Genomic DNA, 22906 nt, shown 5'->3' on the forward strand with positions numbered 1-22906 from the left:
CAAGAGCACCTCGTCCACGGCGAGCGCGTCCGCGAGCGCGACCGCCGCGCCGGTGGAGAACGTCGCGGACGTGAGTAAGGCGACTAGCCTCGTCGCGACCGCGGCCTCCGGCACCAAGGACGTCATCATCGAGATGTTCCAGTGGAACTGGGACAGCGTCGCGGCGGAGTGCACCAACTTCATCGGGCCGGCGGGGTACGGTTACGTCCAGCGTGAGTTTCTCTCTGTTGCGGTCTTGGGGCGTCCGGAGGGTTGACTGGGATCCATGCAGTGAGCCCGGCGATGGAGCACGTCCAGGGCACTGAGTGGTGGACGGACTACCAGGTGGTTTCGTACCAGATCAGCAGCAAGCATGGGACCCGCTCCCAGTTCCAGAGCATGATCAACACCTGCCACGCCGCGGGCGTCCAGGTCCTCGTCGGTGAGTCCCCCTTCGTCATGCGCTTTCTGCGACCTGCGATGAACGTGCGCGCGTGTCTGCCCAGACACCATCTGGAACCACATGACCTCTGGGTCTGGAACGGGCACGGGTGGGTCCTCGTACACCCAGTACAACTACCCGGGCACGTACATGGTCTACGACTTCCACGATATCTATGCGGGCATCAGCGACTGGGGCAACTTGACCCAGCTCCAGTTCTTCCAGCTCTTCGGACTGGCGGAGTGAGTCGTCTTTTCCCTCCCGTTACTGCCGCCGTCCGTGCTCATGCGTGTCTCAGCTTGAAGACGGAGTCCGACTACGTGCGCAGCCGACTCGCGCAGTTCGGAAGCGACCTCATCAGCCTCGGCGTTGACGGTTTCCGTCTGGATGCTGCGAAGCGTGAGTCTTGTCCTTTACGCTCGTAGGTTGGGTGGCTTTGACGCATTCGACACAGACATGCCTGTTGCCGACTTGAAGTCGATCGTGTCCCAGCTCAACACCCAAGGTCGCAACATCTTCATCACTCAGGAGGTCATCAAGGGAGACGCGCAGCAGCTGCACCCAAGTGACTACCTCGCGATTGGTAAGTTCATTGCTACCTTCTTTGACATACCTGGGCTCATTTTGTCTGTAGGTCACGTCCAGGAGTACGTTTCTCATGAGCCTAATAACTTGCAGAGTCGCTTATCGTCGTCATAGATTCGCCCTGCGCGACGACATCCGCGATGTGTTCATGACTGGCGTCAGGAAGTTGTCCGACTTCCAAAACCTCGATAACAAGGGCTACCTCCCCAGCGCCCAGGCCAACACCTTCGTGACCAACCACGATTCCGAGCGCGTGAGTGTTCTCATCCCGTCTTTTCCACTACGCTCTGACTCGTTTTCCCATCGCAGTACACCAACCAGCTCAGCTTCACCCGCTCGCCGCACAACGGCTACGTGCTCGCGAACGTCTTCCTCCTCGCGCACCCTTACGGCCAGCCGAGCATCATCTCCTCGTACCAGTACAGCAACGACGACGCGGGCGCGCCCAACAACGGCTACGGCACCTGCGACGGCACCGGCGGCACGAACGGCTGGGTGTGCCAGCACCGCTGGGTCGCGTTCCAGGGCATGGTCGCCTGGCGGAACCGGGTCGCCGGCGCGGCGATGAACAACTGGGTCGCGGGCTCGTCGATGAAGATCGCGTTCGGGCGCGGGAGCAACGGCTTCGTCGGGATCAACAACGAGGACAAGGACTGGACGACGACGTTCACGACGGCGCTCCCTGACGGTGTCTACTGCGACGTCATCGGCGGGCTGTTCTCCAACGGGCAGTGCTCGGGCTACTGGAAGTTCACCGTCAAGGGCGGGAAGTTCCAGGGCACGGTCCCCGCGCGCGGCGCGGTCGCCATCCACACCGGCGCGAAGCTCTCGTAGAGCCGCTCTCGCTTTCGCTGAGGGTTTGCTTCGAGTGTTTGGACAATGGTTTTGATTTTAGCGCATGGACTTGGACACCAGCGTGTCATCGTTACATTGTGTCGCACCCCACTTGAACCCGCTACTCGCTCGCACTCCCTCGTCTGTTGTACTGTTTACTCTTCTCTCGGATGCATGGGTCTTCTGTTATGCATTGTGTTGCCATTCATCCCGAGTGATTTCACGCACGGTGGGTGAACCACCTGGTAGAAAAACAGGATATTTGCGAGTCAAGAGTCGAAAGTCACGTGTCTGCGCGTCGCGCCAGTAGACGCGTTGGACTCGGCCACCTGGCCTTTGCTCCCTACTTCGGCGTTAGGCATGACCCTCGCGCCAGTTCCCCGTCGTCGACCACCATCATGCCCAAGCCCCCCTTCCCCACAGACATCCCACTCCTCCTCGCCGTCCTCTTAGCCGGCCATGGCTTCCGCAAAGGCTCCCTTCCCCATCCGGCGCCGGCGCTGCCTTTGCGGTCGGATACACCATGATGTCGGTCCCGCTCTCCGCCTTCGGCGTCGCCCTCATCGTCTTCTACCTCACCGGCTCGCGCGCGACCAAGTCGGCAAGGCGCTCAAGCACAAGCTCGAGGAGGGCCACCAGGACGCGGGCTACCGCTCCGCGGCGCAGGTGCTCTGCAACTCCGCGAGCGCCGCCGCCGCCGCGCTGCTATGGAGCGCGCTGTACGCCCCGGGCTCGTGGGTGGCGGCGGTGGCGGACGCGGCGGGCGTGCGCGTCCCGGGCGAGCTGCGGGTGCCGCATGACTTCGACGCGTGGTGCCCGCTCACGCCCCCGCCGCAGGCGGCGTGGAGCCGCACCTTGCTGTTCGCGACGCTCGGGTGAGTGTCTCCGCTGGGGATCTTCGCGAGGGGTGGGCTCGGCTCACGCGCGAGGGGCGCACAGGCACTTTGCGTGCTGCCTCGGGGACACGCTCGCGTCCGAGCTCGGCATCCTCTCCAAGACTCCCCCCATCCTCGTCACGACGCTCAAGCCTGTGCCGCCGGGGACGAACGGCGGGATGTCGACCGTGGGCACCCTCTCGTCGCTCGCGGGGGGGACCCTCATGGGCCTCACCGTCGCGGGGATGTTGCTCTGGCAGAGCCCGGCGTGCCAGTCGCAGTGGACGGACGTTGTGGCTTCCCTTCTCCTGTGGGGAACGTTTGCCGGCGGATTCGGCTCTCTGGTGAGTTGTCGTTGCATTCATCGCGTTTCTGTCTGGGTTGTGCACAAGAAGGACCGAGTTTGAGACTCTATCCTTGAGATGGTTGGAGCATGGGTGGATTGTGTACTTGGGCACACGCCGAAGGCGATATCTCGGTCGCGAGATCTTGTCTTCGGTATTGTCCTTAACGGCAGCAGTGTGGGTGCCCCTATTACGGAACCAGCACTGCAGACTCATTTCTGATGGCCTGTAATCTCACTTCTCCCGTCTCCCAATGTTCAGCGAGAAGGAAGTTGTTGTAGCGGAACACACTCCGGTGCAACCGACTCCCTGCCGCATGGCGGGCCGTCGTTCGTTCGTTCTAAAGATGTGCCTGTAGAACGAACGAAGTGCCTGGGTATCGTTCCCTCGATGTTGGGCGACTCAGCGGCTTATTCTCGATCATCCGTTGTACCTGTCCGCGATTGCCTCACGTCCCCATTCCATGCTCCCGAGGTATCCCAACTCACTTTGACCACATCCTATTCGCAGCTCGACTCTCTGCTCGGCGCAACTGTACAATGCACACGCTTCCTGAACACCACCAACCGCATTGTCACTGACGAGTCCGGCGCTCCTGCTCCCGGATCGGACGTCAAGATCATCAGTGGTTATGACCTCTTGACGAACAACCAGGTACGTCGAGCGCGTGAACGTGACGCGTTTGCGCTCACCTCGGTTAGGTCAACTTGCTTTCGTCTATCGTGACTGCGGCGCTGCTCGGAGCCTTCGCGTAGAGACTCGGATGTACTTAGTATGTTTTATATCGCTAGCACTTTGTAGAGATTGTTCGGTCCCGTTGAATGCGCACAGAGTCGCGTGGGCAGCTGTGCTGATGTGCGGCATCACTGTTCATGATATAGAGGTCGACATCGACGCTATGGGTCTACTTCAAGTGAGGCCGCGGCAGTTATACAGATGTACATGACCACGAGTCCTTCCGATCTCCCGGCGGAAGCCCACGACCTGCGATAAGGCTTTCCTCTGGGACGTCGCTCCCGGTGCTTGGGAGGAAATGCCTCAGATCCCGGTCAACGACGGTGCCTGTTCCTCAGGGGATGTATTCCCTCCTCATCTGTGAAGTGCTCATCCTGCCTCCGGATGCGAAGACGCCGTGAAACTTTCCGCGCAGTCGTACCGCCCAACGGCACTGGAAAGACCCCTTGTGTTCCCAGTCCCACGACGCTTGTCTTCGAACAAGTGAGCATGGCACACCCGCCGAACAGGACGAGAGACGTCAAACAGCGGGTGGATTGCAAAACCAAAGGACGCAAAGTACTACCGCATACGAGCAATCCGAGGTAAACATGTCCGTCCATGACCCGCCTCCCCCCTCTACGACTTCCTGCTCTAGCTACCCCTTATCCGCGCCTCACCCGCTTTCTTTGGGCGCGGTAGCCGTGACGACCGCGCGGGGGGTGAGGCTCGGCCCGTCGAACGCGCCGCCGGAGGGGCCCGAGGGGGCTGAGCCGGAAGGAGGCAGGGAGAAGCTCCCGGAGGGCATGGACTGGCCGCTGGCGGCGGCCGGCATCATCATCCGGGTGCCGCTGGGCATTCCGGAGGGGGCGCCGCTGGGCATTCCGGAGGGGGCAGCGTTGGGCATTCCCGAAGGGAGAGCCGGGGCGTCGCTGGGGAAGCCGGAGGGGACGCCGCTCGGGCGGGCGAAGGTGAAGGTCTGCGAGGGGTCGATTGAGCCTGGGGCGGAGCCGGGGACGAAGCTGACGAAGTCCGAGGGGGGTCCGTGAACGGCAGTGAGCGCGGCATTCGGTGAGGGCGGGCTGACGGGGACGGCAAAGCCTGGAGTGAAAGGAAGTTAGCATGTACTAGGTCGTGTCGGAAGCCATAGGGGAACTTACTCTGACCGAAGAGCAACGCGCAGGCGAGCACGAGCGACGCGAAAGTAGACTTCATGATGGAAATATTGAAGTAGTTTAGGAAGGGTGAGACGAGTTGCCTAGTATAACTTGACGAATGAAGAATGTAGAGTGAATGAGCGAGTTGGAGATGTAGTGAGTGGCAGCGAGGAGTGGGCTTTATACCCGCCTGCTACCGCCCACCTTTGCGTGGACGCCTGCAAAATCCAAGAACCGCGGAGAAGAGCGAACGGCTCAGACTGCGTGAGCGATCGTCGGATGAGTAATTCGCAGCACCAGGATGACCCTGGATGACCTCGACGTAGCGCATGGTCCAAAAATATGTATCCGATCACTGGAGATGCGCAGCAAGAACAATGCGATCCTAGACACGGAAAGGTCGTCAATGAGATGTCGTTCACTCGTGGAAGCCTGACGGTGCCGAACATGGCTGCGCACCGGGTAGTAGGCTTGAAACGAAGTTCGCTGCGGGCTTGGCTGTACTTATGCCAGCACCATCTGGAACAGCGCACAGGAGTGTGTTCTCAGCATGGATGAATGGATAGTACGCACGTTCACAGTGGTCTTCCCCGCATTGGATGAAACACTCGAGCATCCCCGGAGCATATTCCCACCATGAAAATGGGTATGTTCCACCAATAGGTCTGTGTGGATAAGTTGGCCAGATGATTGGATGCTAGTAAGAGCGAGGTAAACCATAATATCAGCTATGAAACAAAGAATGCGTATGCTCACCTTTGGTAAGTGATTGAAGGAGTAGGACGTGGCTAGGTTGTCGCATTTTGAATCCGAGGAGAACACCAACAGTCACCGAGTGACAATGACTGGACACGCAAGTCACGTCACAAAGGCGAGATCTGAAAATCCAAAAACGCATTCATGGCCGTGTCGATATGATACATTATACATACGGCGCATCCACTTCTTCCAATACCGCCTTACACACCCGTCCACTCGAACCGCTTCGCGATCTTGAACTCCGCAACGTGCTTGAGCTCCGCGGGCGCACTGCTCCGGCCGACGCGCACGCGGTACACGCCCGGCTCGACGACCCAGCGGCGGATGCGCTCCTCCCAGAACGAGACCGCGTACTTGTCGAGTGCGAGCGTGACGGTCTCGCGCGCGCCGGGCGCGACGGACACCTTCGCGAACGCCTTGAGCATCAGCGGCGGGTGCGTCAGCTCGGACGTCGCCGGGAGCGACACGTAGAGCTGGACGACGTCCGTACCCGCCAGCGCGCCCGTGTTCGCGACGGTGATCGTCGCCGCGAGGCGCACGTCGCCGTCGGCCGTGACGGGCGCGGTGAGGGTAAGGTCCGAGTACTCGAACGTCGTGTAGGAGAGGCCGTGGCTGTTCGGCGCGCGTCAGCAAGAGCGAGAGCCGTGCGAGAGAGAACGCACCCGAAGTGCCACTGGGGCTCGATCGCGCGGTGGTGGAAGTGCTTGTAGCCGACGAAGAGGTCCTCCGAGTACCACACCGTGCCGTGCTCGTGGTGGAAGTGGCCCTGGCTGGGGACGTCCTCGAGCCGCTTGGGGAACGTCAGGCTCATGCGCCCGCTCGGGTTGACCTCGCCCGAGACGACGCGGCCGATCGCGTCCCCGGTCGCGTTCCCGCCGTACCACGCGTGCACGATCGCCGGCACGTCGTCCGCCCACGGCATCGTGATGCTCGACCCGCTCTGGGTGACCACGATCGTGCGCTTGTTCGCCGCGGCGACCTTGCGCACCAGCTCGTCCGTCCGCCCGGGCAACGCGAGCGTCGTCCGGTCGTACCCCTCCGTCTCCCAGTCCGCGTTCAGGCCGACGACGGCGATGACCGCGTCCGCCTCCGACGCGAGCTTCACCGCGGCGGCCATGAGCTCGTCGGGGTGCTCGACCACTTGCCCCCCGAGGCGTACGCCGGCGTTGGTGTCCATCAGGGCCTCGATCGGGTCCGAGTCTGAGGGCGCGCGGACGTTCATGAACTCGACGAGGACCTCGTGCTTGACGCCCGCCTTGAGAGTCGTGGTGCCGTAGACCTCAGTCGAGCCCGTGGCGAAGAAGGCATCGCCGCGGATCTGGCGCGTCCAGTTGTCGATGACCTCCTTGCCGTCGATGAAGAGCTTCGCACGACCGGCCGAGAGAAGGCCGAACTCGTAATCGGTGTCCTTCTCGCGCGGCTTCATGAAGCCGCGCAGGCGGAGAGTGAAGCGCTTCGTGAGCTCCTTCGGGTAGTCGATGCTGGGGGTGAAGTTAGCGATAGCACGTAACAACAACAACCGGAGACGTACCTGAGGAAGACACGCGTCTCATCGATGTATCGCGTCACCTTCGGGTCCTTCAGGGCCGTCATGCTCTCATCATCCTCGTGTGAGTAGAAGTGGCCCGTCCAGCCAGGTTGGCCGTCCTCAGTCTCGAGCTCATTCTCAAGCGTTGGAAGCTGCATGTATGCTGAAGAAACGGTCAATTTCATGTCGTTCCGAAATAAAAACAAAGATAGCGCACCCCGAGCACCCTCTCCGTAGGTGATCTCGACATCCTTGTCCAACTTGCCAATCGCGGAGGCCAGACCCTCGTAGGGCGACACGAAAAAGCTGGGCTTGAGAGCGGCGGATCCACCACCGCTCAAGACGATGGCCTTTGCATTCCCGCCGATGATAGCGATCTTCTTGATTCCTTGTTCCTTGGGCTTCAGAGGCAAGAGCCCGCCCTCGTTCTTGAGAAGAACAATGGACTGAGTCGCAAGGTCAGTCATGATATCGCGGCCACTCTGACGGTCACCCGTCCGCTCCTCATGGTCACCGTCCAAAACCTGCCGAGGAGGGTTAGTGACATGCCTGGGTTGATCGAAGCACCATACCTCGGGGGCACCCTTGGCACACTTCTGGACCAGCTGGAGGACCTTGGTCGCGCGCTCCTTCACTGTACGAATGGTAATCTTCCTCGACGCGATCCTGGTCAGGTACATGTAGATGAGCAGAAGCTCGCGTAACACATCAGATGGGACACATACGTGCGGTTCATGAGATCCAGCGACCGCCATTTGTTGGTACCAGGCATCTCAAGATCGAGACCAGCGTTGATGGAGCCGTCGATGGAGTACACGCCGAACCTGCGGGAAAGCTCAGCGACGTGCGAGCCGAAGCTCAGATGAAGGGGCTTACCAGTCGCTCATGACCATCGCGTCGCTTCCCCAATCGTTGCGGAGAATGTCGCGAATGATTGCGGGGTTCTCTGAAAGGTGCGTTCCGTTGACGCGGTTGTAGCTGCAATCGCGGTCAACGCCCGGACAGAGATAGGAGCGCAGGAGGAGAGCTTACGCAGTCATGTAAGCCCACGGCTTCGCGTACTTCTCCGCGAGCATGAACGGCATCAGGTAGATCTCGCGCAGAGCGCGCGGGGTCATAATCGAGTCGTACGCGAAGCGGTCGTTCTCCTTGTCGTTTCCGACAAAGTGCTTGATGCATGCGCCGATACCACCAGCCTGGACACCTTTACAGTATGCCGCAGCGATCATGCCAGAAAGGTGCGGGTCCTCGGAGAAGGACTCGAAGGAGCGGCCACCGAGCGGGTTGCGCTGGGTGTTGCAGGTGGGGCCGAGGATGATGGAAGCAGCCTTGAGCTTGACTTCGGGGGCAAGGAGCTCGCGAGCTACGCGCTCCATGAGGGCGGTGTCGAAGGTGGCGCCCATCGCGGTGGAACTAGGAAGACACTTGGCGGGAGTACTCATGAAGAAGTAGTTCCCGCGAGCACCTGATGGAGAGCAGCGGGTCAGCGAGATGCAAAGAATACACACACGCACGTACCATTAGGGCCGTCCGTGACTTTGATCGCAGGGATACCGAGACGAGGGACGGGGTGGGTGTGCCAGAAACCGACACCTGCGGTTAGGAGGATGGCTTCATCAACAGTGAGCTGCTCGACGACCTCCTCGATGTTGGCGTTTGCGAAACTGGACATGGTTGAGAGGGCGACGTGAAGAGAGCTGTGCGCGTCGTTTAGATGCGCGCAGCGAGAAGAGGTGGGATGAGAAGGGATGGTGAAGGGCTCTTATAGCAGAATGGGATGAGGGATGAGGGTATACCCCATGGGGATTGCGCCGAGGTTTATCCGAGCGTCTAGGGGTTCACTCTAAGGGGCGAGCCGCGACAGTCGGGGCGCGCGTCCGGGTGATTCAAGATGGCAGGCCAACTGCAAGTTTCGACCCCGCGAATCTTCACATGACGAGCTGTTGCCACAGAGAACGGCACGCTGGCGATAGTCGTTGGCTGAGCAGTCGTTTCGGGCACCGTCGCGGTTTGGGAGTTGCCCTGAAAGCGACCGCGCTGTACATGGTCACCGGCCGGCCATCTTCTTCTGCCGTCCTATGATCATGGCGTCGAGGGCATGTGGACACTTGTGAGATAGGCTAAGGGAAGGAAGAGTTGGGATGACAGCATCGATGTCGATAGCTGCACGTGAGTTACGGAAAAACCTCGGATGTAGACGCTTGACTACACGGAGGTGCGTTTGCCGCCGGTGCCGTGCTCACGAGATGCTCTTCCTGATTTACAGGTGTAACTTGGCGCGGTTCGCTTGCTCCACACGCGCCTTTGTCGACGCTGGGAGAGATTGAGGAATCTGACGTTGGCGGCTGAGGTAGAAGTGAGCGCTAGTTTGAACTTGGATGTTGAAGAGGTGTTGGGAGTATGTCGTCGAGTGTTGAAGAGACAAGCGAGAGAGTGGGAGAGAAGGATGGGGGGGGGGGGGGGGCGTCGGGAGATGGACGGCTGAGTCGAGCAGACGGGCGAACGGGAAGGGTGCATGTTGAGGGGAGACACGGAGTTGAATGTCCAGGGACTGGAGCGTGTATATATATGAGGGCTCGTCGCCCCATAGCCGTCCTCTCATGAAGCTGGGGCGACTCGTCACAGATCTGAAAGCGAACAGAACAATCGAGAAGCGCGCATACAACGACGGGACAGTCCGTGGGCCGGTCGCGCGCTTGTCCACGTCGGGACGCCCGGGCGCTTAGATATCAATACTACGTTCCCACGCATTGTATGCCGCCGTATTGGAGGCTAAGTAGCTGAATCGATATCCGGCGGTCTCTCATCCCATCCACCATCGTCGTTCTGTTCGTCCTTTGGCATTTACGGCTTTCTTCCTCCATTGATATGCGTGTAGGTGGCTGTAGGTGGGAGGTGGAAGTGCCTAAAGCAATGGTGACGCCGCTCAGCCCGGCCTACCACACTTCGGGATCGTCGAGTTTGCTCTCACGGCCCGATAGGGTGCGCGCTGGGACGTGTGACGCACAAATTCTCTCCTCCCACTCCAATTGATACCGACGTTCACACAGTTTCTGAGAGTGTGGGCTCACGCGACAAATAGACCTTCCAGCAGCAGTGCTACCTGCAAACAGTGAGGTGCGTGGGCCATTTCGTGCGACTTGCGCGACGTATTGTAATGTCATATTTACTGATGGGGACCCTGCCGCCCTACAGTCCCTTCGTCAGAGATTACGCTCACACGTTCGGCTGAGCTTAACTGCTCATTACGTCCGCTTTCCTGAATGGAAGGGGCCCCATGCTCAGTCAAGGTGTTTTTGCTTCGGTGCAGCGTGTCAATGGCATTGACATCCTCTAACCCGGTCGCCGCTCCCTTCGGACGCCGGTTGGCATAAAAAGGCGCAGTCGCATACCTCGGCCCTCTCCACACCCCTTCAGTCCGTCAACTGCAATGCCGTCCCTCGAGTATTTTCTGCTTGCTGTAGCAGTGCTTGGCCCCATCTGCCGGGCTCTTTACATCCACGTCATTCGTCCACCGTTCAGCAATGTCGCTGGTCCACCTTCAGGCTCGTTCATCACAGGTACGTCCCGAGTCTGTCGGCACTACTATACCAGCAATAACACGTTTTCCAGGGAACTTGCTGCAGATTTTTGCGCGTGACAGCTGGGACTTCATCAAGAACCTCAATGACACATACGGGCCCGTGGCTCGCATTAGAGGGATGTTCCAGGTACGCACCACTCCCATTCGTGTCTGAACAGACAGCCGATGGTTTTTCCAGGTCCCCTGGCTGCACGTCTACGACCCCAAAGCTCTGCATAGCATGCTCGTCAAGGATGCGGAGAGCTACTCACGGGGCGTCGTCACGACCAGGCAGGTTCCCCGCCCTCCCTCCACCGACTTCCGACTTACCACCTCCGTAGCTTCCTCACGCTCGTCCTCGGCCCAGGCCTGTTATCTACCGCAGGTGACCGTCACAAGAAGCAGCGGAAGATGTTGAACCCCGTGTTCTCGGGGGCGCACATGCGCGCGCTCACGCCCGTCTTCGGTAGTATCGCTGCGCAGGTATGCGTGCCGCCGCCTCACCTTGCGTCGCCTGTGGCGCTTGTATCCGGTCTGACGCACACGTGACTCCCCGAACAGCTGAAAGCGGCGCTCGAGAAGCGCGTCCGCGATGGGCCTGCACCGCTCGACATGGTCGGCTGGATGGGGCGCACGGCGCTCGAGCTTGTTGGGCAGGGCGGGCTCGGGACGTCCTTCGATTCGCTCATCGACGACAGGCAGGACGCGTACGCGGAGGCGATCAAGGGGTTCTCGTGCGTCCTCGCGTTGATGTGCGCGCGCTGCTCGTGTTCGCTTACGAACGGCGGTTTTCCAGCGCGGCGAACTCGGAGGTGCGCGCGCTGCGCGAGCTCTTGCCGTATGCGGACTACCTCGGTCCAATGCGGTTCCGTCGATGGCTACTTGACAGGCTTCCGATCAGGAGCGTACAGCGTGTCAAGAACAACTTCGACATCGTGTCCGCACGATGCACCGCGCTCTTCAACGAGCGGAAGGAAGCCTTGAAGCGTGGCGACGAAGACCTGCTGATGAAGATCGGGGAGGGAAAGGACGTCATGAGCGTGCTGTGTGGGTGTCTTTTGTGCTTTCACTCGAGGACAGTGGGCTGACGTTATGCAGTGAGGGAGAACATGCTCGCGGCCGAAGACGACAAGTTGCCTGATGACGAGCTGCTCGCTCAGATGGCGTGCGCGGAGCCTCACTTTATCCTCTCGTTCTGGGCTGATTCACACGTACTCATTAGGACCTTCATTGTCGCTGGAACAGACACAACCTCGAACGGGTTGGCACGCGCCCTCCATCTACTCTCCGAGCACCAGGACGTCCAACGCAAGTTGCGCGATGAACTGCGCGAAGCCCACCATCGGTTTGGCGAGAACATCTCGTACGACGACCTGAACCGGCTCTCTTACCTTGACGCCATCTGCCGCGAGACGCTACGACTGTACGTCCATCGATACTCACGCTGGTATATCCCCCACTGAAATCCCCGATCGCCAGCTTTGCCCCGGTCGCGCTTACGTCCCGAGAGTAAGATCCGCACACGTCATATGGGGTTCCTGAGTCCCATAATGACGATTTCCGCCAGAGCTATGAAGGACACCATTCTCCCTCTGTCCGATCCGATTCGCGGGGTCGACGGGCGACTCATAACGGAGATTCCGATCCCGAAGGGCACCACGCTCCTCGTCAACCTCCGAGCGTGCAACACCCACAAGGGCCTATGGGGCGAGGACGCGGAGGTCTGGAGACCTGAACGCTGGCTCGAACCACTCCCGCAGGCCGTGGACGACGCGCGGATCCCTGGGATCTATGCAAATTTGTGCGTGCGCACGCACGATGGGCTCTGAACGTGTGACTGATCGCACTGGCTGCAGGATGACGTTCCTCGGAGGCGGATACGCCTGCATGTAGGTTTCCATACATGTACAAGGGTCCATGCGCATCACTCACTCATTTCGCTTCCAGTGGCTTCAAATTCTCTCAGCTGGAGATGAGTACGTAGCTTGGCGCAGCTCCGCGTCCGGGATACTGACTTGGTATGCGCAGAGATGGTCCTATACATACTTCTGAACGCGGTCAAATTCGAACCGGGCCCGCGCGAGAAGCCGATCATTTGGAACTTTGCCGGGATCTCCTACCCTTCGACCAGCGCTCAGAGCTCGACGCCGGAGATGTATCTCAATGTCAGCATGGCCGCGTAGGCACGTGTGTAGCAGAGGATTAATGGCTATATGACATACGTCGATGTGCAACTGGTAGTTCTATGCGCACGTTGCACAAGTCGGCCTCCAACCAACTTTTGTCGCATGTCGGTGATGAGATCCCCCCAATATCTTCAACACAAAATCAACCTTCCGGCCGTTATCATATCGATAGGCTCGTTCAAAAAGTAATCACACAGAGAGGAATTCGTGCGGAGTCACAACGGGACGCTTGCCCATGAGTAGCGAGCCGTAGCGACCCCTTCGCGCGTGAAGCGATATCCGCGTCTGTAAGGATCCGGGGGTGGTGGACCTCAGGTGAATCTTGAGGCCGTCGCAAGTGCGTTAGATCAACATCTATAGCGGGGATAAAAAACGAGAGGTAGCGACGATGGTGGTAGTAAGACCAGGGTAGCATACCCCGGAGACTCATCATGCCTATGGTAGTGACCCTAACCCAGGACCGGGACCCGACGGTGTCGACTGGGTAAGGCCTGGTGGACTCGTTTGAGCTTGAAAGTCTTGTGTGTGATGTTTTAAAAAAACAGGCCTGTCGTGCTGATAATGGCTGTAGTGTCCTATACACCAAGTATACTCGATGAAGTGTCTGACTCTAATGACGTCATAGCATAAGACGTGAATCCCCTCATCTATCAAGATTCAAGATTGATGGGATCACGTTGGCAATTCGTGATTCGCAAGTCGCGCACTGTCGCATGTTTCCTTTGCCCCACCACCACCCACCCATCCTGCCCCCCAAAAGCTTCCCCCTTCCGCGTCCACAGCCTCAAGGGAAGCCGCCCAAGTGAACTACACGTTGCTCAGTAGTGGCACATACCACAGCATACCACTCGTCGCGCAGATTTTGGGGAAAGCATATATGCAGAGCACACGTCGACCTTCACTGCATGCCCTTACGGTGCTTTTACACTCCCTCTACCGACGCATATAAGCACCTTTCCTTGGGCGTGTGCGGGGACTCGGAAGACACCATGCGAATACTTATATCAGGTGAGCTGACATGTTTCATGAACATCAATAGACTGACGTACGCAATAGAGTGCGCTTCTCGAAGGCGTATTGCACGGCTACCAACAAGCCTGTGAAAGATTTGCCCTGAAGTCCGACTTTCGTTGGCTACGGGCTGTGGAGGACCTCTGAGCTCCAAGCGGGTCTGACATGGGTGGGATACAGTTCATCTATCTATTTTAACTGAGACCATTCCTCAACGGGTGGCTCCTGTTTGAGGGATTGTGCGTGCGTCTAGCCTATTTCTGAGCGTGCGTGCTTGTGTGTGTGCCGCGTTGATTCACTCCGAGGCTGATACTGCTCTCTTCGATCCCCAGAGCTCAAGGCATCTTGAGCGAAGTTGTGCGCCGTTTGTCCAAGGCGTGCAACCTAGAAAGTCTGGAACGGACCTGCGACAACCAGCGGAAGGTGACGATGATCGGGGCAACTGGACGACAGCCTCGCCACGGGCGGCTCCAGTCGCGGGCGTCCCTTCACAGCGTCACAGCGTCGCTACAAAAGCACGGCGGACGGACCAGAGCCGTTCACGCCTCCTTCTCTTCTCTCCCCGATACCTCCTGCCCACTCATTTGCAGGCCGCACTCTCCTTCCCGCCATGCCTTCCTGGTCTGCACTCTCTGTTCTCGTCACCCTCGCCGCCACCTGCGCGCCCGCCCCGGCCTCTGCCCGCCATGCCGCGCGTGACCTCCACGCCCACGACGCCCGTTCGCCGTCCAACTCCAAGACCGTCATCATCGAGATGTTCCAGTGGAGCTATGCTAGCGTCGCCGCCGAGTGCACGAACTTCATCGGTCCCGCAGGGTACGGTTACGTCTCTGGTCAGTTCCCCGTCCATCCCTCCGCGCCCCTTCCCCGTTGCAGCCTTCGGGCGTCTTTGTGCGGCCCGAGCTCATTACGGCAACCTTGCCGCTTGCGCAGTGAGCCCGCCGCAAGAACACATTCAGGGCAACCAGTGGTGGACGGACTACCAAGCCGTCTCCTACAACCTCGTCTCCAAACACGGCGACCGCGATGCGTTCCAGAGCATGATCAACACTTGCCACTCGGCCGGCGTGCTTGTTATTGTTGGTACGTCTATTCTTCCTCGCACTGCCCCCGCGCGCCGCAGAGCCCAGACTCTCGCCTGCGTCCCCCAATTTCGCCCATCGTGCGCTCATCGGCAGCATCGTCTCTCCGCAGACACCGTATGGAACCACATGTCGGGCCAGACCTCGGGCACGGGCACTGCCGGCTCCTCGTTCCAGAAGTATGTCTACCCGGGCACCTACACCGGCTGGGACTTCCACTCCTGCCACCACGGCATCAACGACTACAACAACGCGACCGAGGTCCAGTTCTGCGAGCTCGCCGGTCTAGCCGAGTGCGTCCCCGTTTTTGGCCTCAATCATGAGTGCTGCTGACCGGCTCTACTCCGTCTCGCTTCCCAGCCTTGCGACCGAGACCGACTATGTCCGCGGCCGGCTGGCCCAGTACGGCCAGGACCTCATCAACTTGGGCGTTGATGGTCTGCGCCTGGATGCTGCGAAGCGTGAGTGCCTTGCACTGCTTGCCTTCATGATGCCTCGCTGACAGACGGAATCAGACATGCCCGTGGCCGACATTCAGAACATCTTGTCGCGGATTAACAAGAACGGCAAGTCCATCTACATCACGCAGGAGGTCGTATTCGGATCCGGTCAGCCTTCACCCGAACCAGTACACTCCATCGGTGACGTTCAGGAGTGAGTGCATCTTGAATGATGCTTTCAGGATGTTTCGTTGATTGCGTGTTAGGTTCCGGTACACTGATGCTCTTGCAAGCGCCATGTTTGAGACCACCAAGCTCTCCGACCTACAGACTCTGGATGGTCGCGGTAAGCGCCTCCGTTCGCTGACTTTGAACGTGCTCTCATTCCCTCGTTAGGTTGGGTTTCCAGCTCCAATGCCAACGTCTTCGTCGCCAACCACGACACCGAGCGTGTATGTCTCTGTGCCTTCTGCGCGCCTACCTATTCTTACTTTCTACCCCCACGTCTCAGAACCCCGGCACTCTCAAGCCCACGTCGGCCAAGAACGCCTACACGCTCGCGTCTGTCTTCTCCCTCGCACACCCCTTCGGCACTCCCACCGTGCTCTCCGGCTACTCGTACTCGACCACCGACGATGGAGGCCCGAACAACGGTTACGGCACCTGCTCGGGCAACGGCGGAGCCAACGGCTGGCTCTGCCAACACCGCTGGACCGCAATCTCCGGCATGGTCGGCTTCCGGAACAACGTCGGCAGCGCGGCGATGACGAACTGGTCCGCCGGCTCGTCACAGCGCATCGCGTTCGGGCGTGGTGAGCACCTCTTCAGCATTCGGAGATGGAGGAGCTGATTGTGGGCGTGCAGGCTCGCTCGGCCACGTCGCGATCAACAACCAGGACTCGACTTGGTCGGTCAAGGTGAAGACGTCGCTGCCCGACGGCAAGTACTGCGATGTCGTCGGTGGCGCGCTCTCGGGCGGCCAGTGCACGGGCACGACGTGAGTACTTACCCCGGGATGCCGCGAGCGACTGTGGCACTGACCGCCGTGCGCCCCGTGCTAGGTACACCGTCTCTGACGGATACGTGACCATCAATCTCGGTGCACGGAGCGCCATGGCGATCCACACCGGTGCGAAGCTCTCATAAGCCCGGCACTGCCTCACGCACGACCACGACGGACCACGACCACGACGCGCACGAAGCTGCGAGGAGCCGCCCTTTTCTCCCCTCCCTTCCCTCCTCCGTCCCCCCTCTGGACTTACACGATAGACACGGACTTCATCCACGCACTGCACCACATCACACTAACCCGAGCCTCCACCACATTCCTACTTACCCCCTCGCCACGCTTCTTGGATGGACTCTAACTAGCGCTCGTTATCTTATGCGTCTCGGTTATCCCGTATCTCAATGGTGGAATATGTTCTACCCCTGAACTTGGGCTTGGTTTCTGGTCAAGGAGTCCAGGACGCGGACCCTTGGTCGGCACGGCAGGAGCTTGCCGCAAGTGCACGTAGACCTAATGCCGCGTCGTCCATCCCCTCGTATGGGATAGCAGTAGTTTGACTAAGCGTGTTCACGACATAGGCGTCGGCCCGTCGGAAATTGGTAGATTCGATTGAGTCACTTGCCAATAACCGGCCCCCGCAGGGCCGACACGTCTCCGTCCCATATACGCATCTCTTTCTCTCTCTCACTGGCCATATGACTGTACTGAGCGCCTATCACAGGGCTTGGCCCTCCAGGGCGTTGAACAGGAAGCAAAAAAACAAACTCGCCAATAAGATAGTATCATTGTCCTCGATAATTTACGTGCGGTCACCATAGGGCGCGCGCGCCTGCTGATTGAACAAATGATTGGATTTAGTGATTTGCCCGAGCGCGTCCGCTGGCCAATGTACAATCAGCCACAGATGACAGAGCCAACACCGAAGTGCTCACCAAGGTACGGGACCGCCTTCTGCAGCGTCGGCACGCAGCCCACGAGCACCGCACGCGCCGTGGCCAGTTCGTCGCGCAGAGGCGCTCCGTGGACATCGCGCTCTCCTCGAACGCGATCGACGCCGTCTCGATCCAACACAGCTGCGAAACGAACGAACGACCGACGCGTCAGCGCACCCGCCCCTCACACCGCACACACACACAAACACACTCACCCCGGCGAGCGGGTCGATCGTGCGGTAGTCGCTCGCGCTCAGCGTCTTCCCGATCCCGACCGTCTTGAGCACCGCGCGAGGCACATCTCGCGCGAGACCGCTTCGGCGCGCGGCGCGAGTGGTGCAGGACCGCCTCCGCGGTGAGCGCGACGATCGTCGACATCTTCAGCCCGAGCGTGAAGACGATGCCGTCGGCGGGATCGACGCGCGGACGAGGATGGACTGCAGGTGGCCTAGTCTCGTTCCCAGACCCTCCAGCGCTACGCTCCGCTTGCCGGAGGGTCTGGTGCATTTCGGGCGCGGGATGCACATACGTGACAACGGTCACCAACTGATCGTTATGTAATCTATTAGTCAGCCGACAGCGTGTAACGTAGCACTGCGAGAGGCAAGAGCATATTCCACTGCACATTATATTCCCCAGCCCATGGACGACGTTGGGACGACGTTCCGGCGCCCACAGTGTAGACGCTGTCGAGAAGCGGCACCCACGATCATTTGAGCTTCTCACCAAAGCTCGGGCCGACGCCAAGAAGAGGTCAAGATATGATTCTATTGCTACAAGGCAGAAGATGATTACGGAGTGCCAGAAGCGCGTCAAGCTCACACCGCGCAAGGAGCAGCTCGACATCGCAGAGAGCATGCTTCTTGGTCTTGACTCGACTTCTATGGCTGGAACGGGATGGGGAAGACCCTCCGTTTGCACTTCCTCTGTTTGTACGCAAGGGGAAGACCGCAATCATCATCTCTCCATTGAACGTGCTGGAACTGGACCAGGTGAGTGTATATCAACCAGGAGAACCGGAGAAGGGCTCACATGATGATGAAAGGCTCGGAAGTTCGGCGAGTGGGGGCTGCGCGCAGTTGCCGTAAATGGGGAGACGTATGATGATGGCATGCACGAGGTATGTTGTAAACGTCATGGCAGTACATACGCGTGCGTGTGGTAACGTCACCACTAGAACATCAAGAAAGGGAAGTATGACATCGTCATACTCGGACCAGAGCTTCGCCTCGACGCCGGCGGCCGCTTCCGGCCCTTGCTCAGTGACCCACAATTCTCAAAGAGAATCCTCAACATCATCGTCGACGAGGCGCACTGTATTGCACAGTGGGGAGATAGCTTCCGACCAGAGTACGGGCAGCTCGAGGCGTTACGCGCTCTCGTCCCGCTACATGTTCCCGTCCATGCGACCTCCGCCACACTGACCCCGATGCCCTAAAGAAAGTCCGCGATGCCCTCCATATCTCCGCTCAGCACTCATTCCACCTCAACCTCGGTAATGATCGCCCAAACATCAGCTGGGAGGTGCGGAAGATGAAGGGGACAAAGACCAGCATCCAGGAGCTCGGGTTCCTCGTCCCAGAAGATGCCGAGCGAGCAGAAAAACTCACCTGGTCAATCATGTTCTTCAACGACATTGCGCTGTTCATCAAGGCGGGGGAGTGGCTTCGCAATCAGCTTCTGGAACGCCTGCGTGATCGCGTTAAGGAATACAATTCCCAACGCGGGGACCTATCGAAGAGGCTCACCTTTGAGCTCTTTCGAAGGGGGTTTGTCGACATCTTGATCCCCACCGAATCAGCCGCATGGTATGTATTCGTTGTCCTGTAGTTTCAGACGCTGACCGAATGACTACAGGGCTGCGACGTACCAGACATTGAGCTAGTGGTGCAGTTCATGGTGCCAGACTCGCTTACAGTTTAGATTCAACGCGCTGGACGTGCTGGACGCCGTCCGGACATTCGCGCGCGAGCGATATTATTAGTGCAAGAGTCCGTTTTCCAAGAGGTGAACAAGGCAAATTGTGAGCCAGGGGATCCGGTCCAGCACAGGAAGGAAATCGACAACGACTTACGTTCGTGGATTGAAGCACCTGAGAACCAGTGTCGTCGTGAGGTCGCAGATCATCTGTTTGACAATCCGCCCCATCAGAGTGAGTTTATCTATAACCGATATGACGTTTACTCACCGCTGGCTTCTGCAGACCCGTTGGGCGCGTGCTGTGACCACTGCGAGCGTGAGGGTGGTGGAATGATGGATGTCGATCCACCGGCCGACCCGGATTCCGGGGGGACAGAAAACGCAGTCGAGGAGCCTTCGCAGGACGAGCCCGATGCCCCAAGACCACGGCTATGGCGATCTGTGGTGCCCATCACCCGGACGGGCGTGTACTTGAACGAGGCTGTCGCCCTCCTGCAGCAGTGGCGGAGACGGGTGTAGTGATCACCATGGGTCACCCATGGGTATTCGCAGCATGACCCGGACCCATACCCACAAAACCCGGACCCACGGACCCCCGGGTCATCACGATCACGGGTAGGCGTCTATATACATGGGTGGGCATGGGTGGTGACCCATCGTGGGTCACCCGAGGGTCTAGAGCGAGTGGCATATCTTGGAGATAGCACAGAGACGGTGCATGAGATGGCGCGTGGGGTTGGCAGAGATGACATGTGCAGTACATGACGTGCAAGGTACTTATGGGGACAGAGACAACGTGCGCGGCGTGTGGTACGGCGGAAGCGCGCAGGGAAGAGACAACGCGCGTGGTCGCGCCGGCGCACACGGAATGGTGGTGTGCCTCGCGCGCACTGGTGCGGAACCGAGGGGCAAGGTGGGTGGGAAGCGGGAAGTACATTGATAAGGACATACACAATAAAACATGTTATTCCCGGCCCGAGAGATCGATCTTGTCGTAGCCGCGCGGCATCTTGAAGTCTAAAAGGTCAGTGTCGTCAATTTCTTCCATGGCTGCCACCTTGAGGACGTCTTCAGTCCGGATGAAACCAAGACGGGACCAGCTCCCGAGGCACAGCAGCGCGCGGGTCGTCTGCGCGCTGAGCCGGTTGCGGACGTAGGGCAGAAGGAGTCGGCCACGGCTGAACAGCCGCTCAACGTCGATCGAAGTTGCTACACCAGCCAGTAAATAACGAGATACGATTCCAGACACATAAGAACTCACCCGGGATCATCAAGAAGTCACGAGCCATACGGCTCAAGCAGGGGTACTGCTTTGCGTGTGACCTCCACCAGTCGAGTGGGTCTTCCGCACGCACGATGGACTCCGCGAGGTAGCGCGTGAGCTCGTCTTCGTCCATCGAGTCGCCACCGCTCGGAAGGAAGGGAAGCTTATCGAAAATATTGATATTCTCGTTGTCCTGTATCAATACAATGAGAGCTTGTCGCACCGCACATGCTAGTAGAGAGCACATACCATGGTGTTGTCTCGACCTGCCTGTCTGCGCAGTGGATCCTCATCGACATCCATCTCCGTCTCATCGGAGACTCGATCGCGCTTGTAGTTGAGGTCGTACTCGTCGCGAACGAGAGTCTTCGCGGTCTCTATCCAGTCGTCCTGCCACTGATGAGTCTTGAAGTAATCAAGCTTGAAGCTTGGGTGTAAGACTGCGCATACTTTTGTTAGCTATAACTCTAACAAGATTAAGCTACGGACTCACCCATCGCAATCCGATACGCTTCAGACGAATCAGTGAGCGCGTAATACTTGTTCAAGACCTGCTTTGCGAAGCCGTGAGCTTGGCGAACAGCGATGTCGTATGGGACACCTTTCGAGGTCTTGCTGCCAGGGAGGTGCGTGGTCGTGAGGTGTTCGTCGAGAATGTCCATCACAGGGATGACGGTGGCAAGATTCGGGACGCCGCGAGAGAAGAAGAGCGTTGCATCCTTGAATATCTGTGAACAACAGCAATGGCGAGTGTTTGGATGCGTGTGGGTCACAGTGGGTTGGTGCGCGGGTGTCAGGCGTGCAGCGTGTGGGTGGGTGTGTGGGCAGGCGGCGGGCAGTTGTGCAGATAAAAGGGTGGAGAAGTCGACCCGGGACCGTGTGCATGCGTGCGTGCGGCGCGGTGTGTGTGGTGTGCGGCGTGTGCGTGCGCATGCAGACGCCGGGCAGTGGGCAATCAAGTCGTGCAGGACAGAGAATGGAGAAGTTGACCACGCGCGTGCGTGCGCGGTGTGTGTGAGTACGTGTGGTCGTGCGGGCGTGTGGACGCCAGGTGGCAGGCAGGTGTGCAGCAGGTGGGTGTGCGCCGTGCAGGTGTCCAGCCGGGCGGGTGGTATGTGGGGAGTGGAGGGAAGAGGGCAGGCAAGTCACCCAGCGCGAATGCCGGTGGGCATGCGAGCGTACAAGCGTGCGGGCAGTCGTGCGTGTGGGAAGAGGGCGGAGAAGTTGTCCGTACGTGGGTGCGGACGGACGGACGGATGGGCCGACGGGTGTGCGGACAGACAGATGGGTGTGGGTGCGGACGGACGGACGAGCAGGTGGGCGTGCAAGTGAGGAAGGCAGCGGAGAGGTTGGAAAGATAGAGGAAATGCGGCCAATAAGACGTGTTGGACAGGGACGTTGGAATGATGATCAGCGCATGATACAAACATCGTGCAGGAACACTCACCTTCAAGACCTCCACGAGCTGTTCAGCAATTACCCATTCCCGCTTAGAGAGACGGTACTTCTCAAGATCTGTGGGGTGGAGATCATGGTCAGGCGCACAGAACGACTTGATGGCAGTCTTGAGGCGCAAGGCTCGCTTCAGCATGTCGAATGTTGAGTTCCACCGGCACTTAACGTCTCTTCGAAGCATCAGAGTCGGCTGATTGAGAAGAGCAAGCTGTTGCTTCCATGCCGGAAGCAAGATCGTGGACGAATTCTTGATCGCATAGGCGAGACGGCGGAGCTACGAGGCCGCGGGCCGGTGAGTCTCTGGCAGCAGATCATAGGAGTGGGAACCTACCTTGGTCAGCATCGCGCACACAGGGCGAAGAGCGGCACGATACTCGCGGAGCTCCGCGTCAGTCATGCCGGACAGCTCGTCAACCCATTCCTCGCCGTCGATGATCCCCGCGAGGTCCTCATCACTCTCCGCCTCCTGCTCACCCTCTTCTTCGTCTTCCTCCTCCTCCTCGCTCTCCTCTGCTGCGTCCTCAAAGTCCTCGTCCTCGTCCTCGTCCTCACGGTCCTCGTCCTCTACGTCGTCTTCACTCTCCCCCTCCGCGGTCTTCTTTTTGCGAACAGGCTCGAACTGCTTCAGCAAGCCGAAGCCGACAAGCTGGATGACGTGCCCAAAGCAGTGTACATGTCCGGTCGACGCGCGGAACTTGGGCAGACGATCATCCATCCGCTCAATCGTTGCGTTGTTTGCGGAGGCACTGTCGCATGCAACAGCAAGGAGCTAGGTGAGTTTTACAGTCAGCTTCAACACTCTCAGGATGCTCAATATGCGCACGAACC

The 22906-nt window shown here is 59.1% G+C and overlaps 10 protein-coding genes across 10 annotated transcripts; 5 read left to right on the top strand and 5 right to left on the bottom strand.

Annotated features, from left to right (window-relative positions):
• Nucleotides 1-133: 133 nt before the first annotated feature.
• Nucleotides 134-1840, top strand: BXZ73DRAFT_50809 (glycoside hydrolase family 13 protein; the record flags this gene model as incomplete). Its single annotated transcript, XM_048020509.1, has 7 exons — nt 134-212; nt 272-421; nt 486-663; nt 720-820; nt 876-1008; nt 1100-1259; nt 1316-1840. The coding sequence occupies 7 exons, from the start codon at nt 134-136 to the stop codon at nt 1838-1840; spliced, it is 1326 nt and encodes a 441-aa protein (XP_047875364.1).
• A 459-nt stretch (nt 1841-2299) lies between these two features.
• Nucleotides 2300-3814, top strand: BXZ73DRAFT_103754 (integral membrane protein DUF92-domain-containing protein; the record flags this gene model as incomplete). Its single annotated transcript, XM_048015677.1, has 4 exons — nt 2300-2715; nt 2780-3059; nt 3570-3713; nt 3761-3814. 4 exons carry the CDS (start codon nt 2300-2302, stop codon nt 3812-3814), a joined length of 894 nt encoding a protein of 297 aa, XP_047875365.1.
• Nucleotides 3815-4449: 635 nt separating this feature from the next.
• BXZ73DRAFT_103755 (uncharacterized protein) lies at nt 4450-4988 on the bottom strand (the record flags this gene model as incomplete). Its single annotated transcript, XM_048015678.1, has 2 exons — nt 4450-4874; nt 4934-4988. The coding sequence occupies 2 exons, from the start codon at nt 4986-4988 to the stop codon at nt 4450-4452; spliced, it is 480 nt and encodes a 159-aa protein (XP_047875366.1).
• Nucleotides 4989-5889: 901 nt separating this feature from the next.
• Nucleotides 5890-8889, bottom strand: BXZ73DRAFT_50822 (beta-glucosidase; the record flags this gene model as incomplete). Its single annotated transcript, XM_048020511.1, has 9 exons — nt 5890-6301; nt 6352-7170; nt 7221-7380; nt 7435-7741; nt 7790-7883; nt 7943-8041; nt 8094-8195; nt 8250-8682; nt 8736-8889. The coding sequence occupies 9 exons, from the start codon at nt 8887-8889 to the stop codon at nt 5890-5892; spliced, it is 2580 nt and encodes an 859-aa protein (XP_047875367.1).
• Nucleotides 8890-10647: 1758 nt separating this feature from the next.
• BXZ73DRAFT_103757 (cytochrome P450) lies at nt 10648-12962 on the top strand (the record flags this gene model as incomplete). The annotated part of the gene is made up of 13 exons (XM_048015679.1): nt 10648-10777; nt 10830-10927; nt 10979-11116; nt 11179-11262; nt 11341-11513; nt 11576-11826; nt 11878-11944; nt 12002-12202; nt 12259-12288; nt 12347-12580; nt 12636-12668; nt 12727-12755; nt 12808-12962. The coding sequence occupies 13 exons, from the start codon at nt 10648-10650 to the stop codon at nt 12960-12962; spliced, it is 1623 nt and encodes a 540-aa protein (XP_047875368.1).
• A 1768-nt stretch (nt 12963-14730) lies between these two features.
• BXZ73DRAFT_50872 (glycoside hydrolase family 13 protein) lies at nt 14731-16644 on the top strand (the record flags this gene model as incomplete). The annotated part of the gene is made up of 10 exons (XM_048020519.1): nt 14731-14809; nt 14910-15059; nt 15171-15351; nt 15419-15519; nt 15574-15712; nt 15765-15844; nt 15895-15950; nt 16010-16310; nt 16363-16495; nt 16560-16644. 10 exons carry the CDS (start codon nt 14731-14733, stop codon nt 16642-16644), a joined length of 1305 nt encoding a protein of 434 aa, XP_047875369.1.
• Nucleotides 16645-17306: 662 nt separating this feature from the next.
• On the bottom strand, nt 17307-17946 carry BXZ73DRAFT_103759 (uncharacterized protein; the record flags this gene model as incomplete). The annotated part of the gene is made up of 4 exons (XM_048015680.1): nt 17307-17386; nt 17440-17580; nt 17651-17717; nt 17785-17946. 4 exons carry the CDS (start codon nt 17944-17946, stop codon nt 17307-17309), a joined length of 450 nt encoding a protein of 149 aa, XP_047875370.1.
• A 135-nt stretch (nt 17947-18081) lies between these two features.
• BXZ73DRAFT_91407 (P-loop containing nucleoside triphosphate hydrolase protein) lies at nt 18082-19878 on the top strand (the record flags this gene model as incomplete). Its single annotated transcript, XM_048025962.1, is given in 9 exon segments — nt 18082-18118; nt 18171-18367; nt 18387-18431; nt 18485-18559; nt 18617-18838; nt 18880-19251; nt 19297-19356; nt 19432-19591; nt 19643-19878. 9 exon segments carry the CDS (start codon nt 18082-18084, stop codon nt 19876-19878), a joined length of 1404 nt encoding a protein of 467 aa, XP_047875371.1.
• A 1221-nt stretch (nt 19879-21099) lies between these two features.
• BXZ73DRAFT_50825 (uncharacterized protein) lies at nt 21100-22352 on the bottom strand (the record flags this gene model as incomplete). Its single annotated transcript, XM_048020512.1, has 2 exons — nt 21100-21342; nt 22071-22352. Coding segments are annotated over 2 exons (525 nt in total), but the record flags the coding sequence as incomplete, so codon positions are not given.
• Nucleotides 22353-22646: 294 nt separating this feature from the next.
• On the bottom strand, nt 22647-22847 carry BXZ73DRAFT_29618 (uncharacterized protein; the record flags this gene model as incomplete). The annotated part of the gene is made up of 1 exon (XM_048017781.1): nt 22647-22847. A coding segment is annotated over one exon (201 nt), but the record flags the coding sequence as incomplete, so codon positions are not given.
• Nucleotides 22848-22906: the final 59 nt, after the last annotated feature.

Source organism: Epithele typhae (genome assembly GCF_022376455.1).
Source record: "Epithele typhae strain CBS 203.58 chromosome Unknown BXZ73scaffold_44, whole genome shotgun sequence".
NCBI lineage: Eukaryota > Fungi > Basidiomycota > Agaricomycetes > Polyporales > Epitheliaceae > Epithele > Epithele typhae.